General features: G+C 28.5%; 1 protein-coding gene across 1 annotated transcript; it reads left to right on the top strand.

The window, feature by feature from the left end:
- The first annotated feature begins 4,584 nt into the window (after positions 1 to 4,584).
- Positions 4,585 to 6,075, top strand: LOC148204513 (transcription factor RHD6-like). The gene is made up of 5 exons (XM_088095055.1): positions 4,585 to 5,097; positions 5,189 to 5,299; positions 5,430 to 5,495; positions 5,594 to 5,659; positions 5,775 to 6,075. Exons 1-5 carry the CDS (start codon positions 4,627 to 4,629, stop codon positions 5,874 to 5,876), a joined length of 816 nt encoding a protein of 271 aa, XP_087951181.1. The 5' UTR covers positions 4,585 to 4,626; the 3' UTR covers positions 5,877 to 6,075.
- The last annotated feature ends 810 nt before the right edge of the window (positions 6,076 to 6,885 follow it).

Here is a 6,885-nt window from a genome sequence, read left to right on the forward strand (position 1 = left end):
ACTATCTCTATCCAAAATCTTAAGGCAATGAGTTAATGTATCTTTCACCTTTATATAGTGTTTCCAACCAACCACAATCATGACTAGCTCTTTCCAACCGTCGTTCATCTTAACGGGACTTGCTTACCTAAATACCCTTTGCCATGAGGACTTTTGGTATAGGAACCATTAACTCATCTGAGCCGGTCACCAAGACAAACTATCGGCTCAGTTCACTTGGGAGACACAAACATCAATGACATCTGAGCCTAGCCATATAAGGGATTGACACCACTCTTTACCTAAAACCTTAAGACAATTGGTTAATGTGTTTTTTGCCTTTATACAGTGTTTTACTCTCTCATTTGTGTCCAATGTGAGACTTAGACTCACGCTTGGATTCCCAACCCATCTATTATAAAAAAGAAATGTGTTCCTTCTCCATATTTATTGTTGATTATTTAATTATTAACCTCCCATTAGGACAAATGATACATGGTAAATCTTTAGATATGGGAGAATCTCACAAACGCTTTAATGAGTATTCATTTAAATTTTCAATTATTTTCATAGATCCAATATAACTTAACATGTCATGCCAAACAATAAACTTATTGTGATTCGTAAACTTCTAATTATGATAACATGTATCTTAGTTACACAGTACAAAGGAAAAGCTTGGTATTTTCTAATGTTTGTTTTAGCCTCATAATACAAATATATGTATTTTCTTTGTAATATTCCTTATAATATTAGTAGAGGGACACAGAAACTGTATGGAGAACATATTAAGTCTATTTAGTTTTTTGTTTTGTTTTTTAAGATCTCAAGTTAATTAATAATATATATATATATATATATATATATATATATATATATATATATATATATATATGAGTTTGTTAATTTATGTAAAGTCTTTTTTTACTTGATACACTTTTTAGTTAGTACATTTTAGCATAGTGTACCAAATTTTAGGTTATAAAAATATCCTCATTCAAATAAAAAGATACTTAAATTTAAGGGTATTTTAATAATTTTAAATTTTAATTTAAAATAAAAAAATAAAAGTTAGTTATTTACCATAACGAATTTATAGTTGCTGCGACGTGTATTGGTTGTTTTTTAAAATAAAAAAAGGTAGTTATTTTGACTTTATAGTTGTTGTCAAGTGTATTAATTGTTTTTTAAAATAAAATAAAAGGTAATTTATCTATCATCCATGACTTCATAGTTGGTGTCAAGTATATTAGTTGTTTTTTTAAAAATAATGTCATCTACCCGCAACATCTTGTAACAGATTTCTTTTGCAACTTTTACTTATATTTTTAATAACATATTTTCTTTCTTTTAAAAGTAATGGTTATTATTTCATGAATCTCCTCCAAAAAAGTTAATTACTAATATCTCATGTGTGTGTATATAATTTTTAAACGTATTTTTGTCGTAATTGAACTGAATAATTATGCATAAATCAGTTGACATATTTGTGATTATTTCAACTAATTTTTAAACTCTTATGGATAATAATCTATTAAAAAATATATAAATGTCAACTTTATTTGGTATTATGATATTAAAAGCATGTGCTTATAATAACTTGTTTGCTAAACACCCTGCTAAGGTTTTCTCAAAGTGCACTTCTAAAATAATATGTATTGATCGTTTCTAAAATTACACATTTTAACAAGGTTTTACATTAAATCACCAACTACGTGAATGCTATACGTGAAAAGTTATAATAAAAAGTCTTATTTATTTTATGCAATCACATTCATTTATGAAAATTATATATTCCTAAAAATATTATAATTAAAAATATTTCTAAAGCCATGGATGATAGATAACTATCTTTTATTTTATTTTTTATTTTAAAAAAATCCTAATACATGTGGCAGCAACTATAAAGTTATGGATGATAAATAACTACCTTTTATTTTATTTTAATTTAAGTTAAATTTTAAAATTATTAAAATACACTTAGATTTAAAATATGTTTTTATTTGAATAAGAATATTTTTGTAATCTAAAACTTAGTACACTTTGTTAAAATGTATCAACTAAAAAAATACCTTACATAAATTAGCAAACCCCATATATATATATATAAAAAAAAATTTATTCTTTTAGATTTTCAAAATTTAATTCACACTCAATTCTAATATATTATAATGAGTTGGATGTTATCAAGTTGTTATAATTATATTAGTTAATTTTATAAGATTGAATTAAATTTAAAAGATTTTTTTAAATATAATATCAAAGTAATCTAAAATTTATTTTTATTAGACTTATCATACCAACTTTTATTTATTAATCGCTGTAAATATCTAATTTTAAGGTCCTTTATTACTAAACAAGAGAGAAACTTATACTAACATATGTTTACTGACAATTATCAGCTCAGTTGTGAAACTTAAAGAAAAGAAGAATTGTTACAAATGATGGTTGGACAAGGGAAGAACCTGTATGAAAGGGCTATGAAGAAGGAAGAAATGTGTTAGGCAGGAGTTGCCTATTACAACAGCCCACTAACAAATATTTCATTTTGTGCAGCAGTATTATTATTCTCTAGTGAAGAAAGAAAAGAAGTTTTGGTGGTGTGTCATTGTGATCTAATCTCGTAGAAATATCATTATTTTAAAGAAGGTGAGCCAAACGTAATGTACATGATGTACCTTATTAAATTTATATCATACATAAAAGCTTTTTCTAAGTGATCTTCAACTCCTATGATGTGTATGAAAATAATGTGTAATTTCTACTTTATATATCATATAATTACTTATATCTATTAAATGTTTCTTTGACTGATAAAAAATGTAAGTAGCAGAATTTCTCCATCTTTATTATGCTAACGATTTTGTTTTGTGTGTTTTTACTTCTTAGGTTATAAGAAAATAACAACGACATTAACACATCTAATAGCAAATAAATAAATACCTATCTAAGCATAATTTTACATACCATTTCCACGAGTAACTACATCTTAATTTCTTATATTTACGTACTTACACTTTGTATAAGCTATTATTATTATTAATAACATATTATCCCGTCTATCGTGGTTTATTTTAATAACTAAAATGTAAATATAAATATCTAATTATAAATTTATAATTTTGCACTCTACAGAATATGAAGTAACATACTATTAACAATATTTTATTACAAATCTTTTATTTATATAGGTTGAATATATGAAATTAATCTCTATTTATAACATAAAATATGGGATAAGTTCAAAATATAAATAAATAATAATAATAAATTAATTAAAGATAAAAATAAATATAAAATAAAGATAATATATTTAACACTCTTTTTCAAGATAATACATACAGATCGTATGTATCAATCTTGTTACTAATATAATCCCTAAAGACGGTGAAAATATCTCCTTCTGCACTCGTGATACCAAATTATTAATTATTTGTGAAGACAACATAGAAGACGAAATATTAACCTAAAAAACTTTCCTAAGCAACAAATGTGAGAGGTTACTCTATATAAATATCTTCTTGCAAATCGCCATTGAAGAATGCATTGTTGACTTTCCGAGGATAAAGAGATCATTGTTAAAGAGCTACCACGGCTATAAATAAATTAACAAAAATCATATTTGCCACAAGAAAAAAACATATATAAACTAATCAAAAACAATGGTGATAGAAGGAAGGTGAGAAGAGACAATAATGAAAAATGTCATTGATGAACAAAAAATAAACCTTAAAAATCTAAAATTTTTCGATCAAAATGCATCACGAAAAGAAAAAAAAAATGACCTCATCACTTTGAATCATTGTCTAAAAGAAGATAACACATACTGTCATACACAACGGAAAAGGGAACATATTCTCAACTTAAAAAAGCGTAGTATTTGTACATATATACTTTATTTTTTTTTAATCTAAAAGGTTCCAGTTGCATGTACTCACCGTTTAGTAAGTGAAGAAGTAGGGCTAGAACACATACTATATGGTCGTAAGCAAATAAGTTTAATTAGTTATTTGTATATGAATTAAAAAAAAATGTTCCACGTTACTTCTCCCTGCACATTTTTCAATCTTGGAGAAAATAAAAAGAGAAAATAAATAAAATTATGTACAGAAGCCATCATGCATGCCAATCAGTGCTATCTTAGCCAGTTCAATAACTAACGCAGACAGCTACACAGAATGTTATAACATATATATAATATAGACTTCACAAAATAGAGTATGAATCCACGTGCTTAAGTTTTAAAAACGAAGCATGTGAGAAGCTAAGTTAGTAGCTACAACTTCTTCATCAAAGTGAGACTAACCAAATTGGAATCAATCAAAGAGAGACGTGGGTTTTGCGAAGGATCCGGCGACCCTTATGCTACTTTCCATTCTCTTTTGCCAGCTAACAATCCCAATAAGAAGATGAATTAAACTAACACTTTTTAAATTCCTAAACACACATCAATATTTTAGTATTCTACTTTGATTTTTGCTCCCCATCATACTAAAATATTTCAGTTCCAATTCCCATCAATGCAATATGGTAGTTGCTTTCTGAAGGCTATATAGAGAGCTCTTCTTCACTAGTTCTGTCATGCTCATTATTGACCTTAAAAAACCTTAGCTAATTCTACATTTGGGTGGGTCGTTTACTTCCCTAATGGCACTCTCTTTGACATCTCATGGGGTCAGTGAGTACCAAAAGTGTGGGGTTGAAGAGGAAGATGGTTCACAAAGTACTAATGGCTTCAGCAATGATTCAGCTTCAGCCATAACTCAATCTCTGATTAACTTCAAAGCTGACGAGTTCGGCAGCCTCATGCAAGGTAGTGAGTCTTTTCTTAGCTTTCAGCAGAGCTGGATGTTTTCCAAAGAGAGTAATTTGCATGAAGGTTGCAACCAATGGAACCATGTTAGTCCCAAAAACAACACTGCAGACATGCGCCTAGTCCAAAATTTCAGCTGCTCTGAAACTGCTACTTGCTATAGCTCCATATTCAATGGTGAAAAAGAAAAGAAACAATGTGAAAGTTCAGCTTCTGGGTGGCTATACTCAGAACCAAATGTCCATAGTTCTAGCCTGAATGAGTCAGCAGCACAAGAATCGGTCTTGCGAAAGCGATCTTTTATGGTATTGTTGGTTCCTTAATCACATCTTAACTTCATTTTTTTTGTACGTATATTCTTAGAATGGAAGATTGATGTGAGATTGGTGTCTATAGGGAGAGACCATGCAAGCTGCCAATAACGCCAAGAAGCCTTGCACAACTGCAAGCAAAGCAACAAAACCAAAGTCAAGCCCTTCTAAGGATCCTCAAAGTGTTGCTGCCAAGGTTTGCTTAATTGCTTCAAACCTAACATAGATTATGTTGCATATAAGTGTACGAAGTTTTGATTGCAAATTAAGAGAACTTAAAATATGAGATTCAATGCTGATAGAATGTTTGTATGTGTGTATCACAGAATAGAAGAGAGAGAATAAGTGAGCGGCTTAAGATACTCCAAGAACTGGTCCCCAATGGCTCCAAGGTAGATTTTTCAAACTAGTCTGAAATGCTGCATTCTTTTGCATTTCCTTTGCAACAATAACTATGATTATGATTGAACTCCATTGATGAATTTTGCAGGTTGATTTGGTTACCATGTTGGAGAAAGCAATTAGTTATGTGAAGTTTCTTCAGTTGCAAGTGAAGGTGGGAATAGCACACAATGCACTAATTTCCTTGTTCTTTTGATATGCATATATATTTTTTGGTCATTCAAGGTCATCATGGAATCTCACCTGTTCTGTGAAACATCTTTGTGAAGGTGTTGGCAGCTGATGAATTTTGGCCTGTCCAAGGTGGAAAAGCTCCTGACATTTCTCAAGTAAGACAAGCCATTGATTCCATTCTTTCATCTCAAAGATGAATTGTAGGTCAGAGATCCAATGAATAAGTATTTCAGAATGCATGACATTTCTAATTTGTAAACATTCTTTCTGAAGGACATTTTAGTATTTCAGAATGCATGACATTTCTAATTTGTAAACTTCTGAATTAAATCAAGATCTGGCAGAAAAAAAGGAGCATAGTGTTTGAATCACAAACTGTTGTACTTTTTCTCTGTATTCCAGGGATGATGGAAGTTTTTTTCTGATAAATATCTGACTACTGCATAATCATGGAAAAAGAGAAAACAATATATAATATACACACTGATATATATATATATATATAATCTTATAATGTTCTTTGACTTTTTCTCTCAATTGAATATCACCGTACCAATTAATTTGGTAATGGTAGATGAAACATCTTGGAAGTCAGGTTTTTTATTATGTTATCTAATGGATGTATAAGTTGGCAATGGGTACATATTAAAGAAATCCAGTTGGGAAGAATTGTTATAAAGATTATCCAGTTCTAATAAATAAATCAAAAAATTATTTTTTAAATAATTATTACTTATGTGTTAATAACTTTGCAATACTATTTTTATATATAATTAATTTCATTTACTGTAAGATAATCTTATATCTACCTAAATATACATACAACAATCCAATCACAGCATGCATCACCAATCTAAACGAATAAATGTAAATATTAACTAGTTTCACCTAGATACAACGTGTCTATACTAGCTCAAAAGCTTCCCTTCGCACTTTCAGAAAACCAGCATAAATCCATATAAGTTTTCAAATATCAAATCCTACATACAAAATATCGTCTCCAAAACACTTAACTCCAGTTAGTCAATTATCTCTTAATATATAATTTCCTCTTCGAAACTATAATCAATAGAGTTAAAGTAATTATATATATATATATATATATATATATATATTTAAACTTAGAGATAGAGCTAAAGGAATATGTGCATAAAATTTTAAATATATATATATATATATATATTATTCATTTAAAAATGACATTTA

Source organism: Vigna umbellata, chromosome 1 (assembly GCF_029865625.1).
Source record: "Vigna umbellata cultivar VRB3 chromosome 1, Vumbellata_1.0, whole genome shotgun sequence".
Classification (NCBI taxonomy): domain Eukaryota; kingdom Viridiplantae; phylum Streptophyta; class Magnoliopsida; order Fabales; family Fabaceae; genus Vigna; species Vigna umbellata.

What these genes read in the sequence shown, in the direction of transcription:
- LOC148204513 (XM_088095055.1), top strand. Translation starts at nt 4,627, where the DNA reads ATGGCACTCTCTTTGACATCTCATGGGGTCAGTGAGTACCAAAAGTGT. An exon ending in TGCGAAAGCGATCTTTTATG is followed by an intron (nt 5,098 to 5,188) that starts GTATTGTTGGTT and finishes TGGTGTCTATAG; the next exon opens with GGAGAGACCATGCAAGCTGC. An exon ending in TTCTTCAGTTGCAAGTGAAG is followed by an intron (nt 5,660 to 5,774) that starts GTGGGAATAGCA and finishes ATCTTTGTGAAG; the next exon opens with GTGTTGGCAGCTGATGAATT.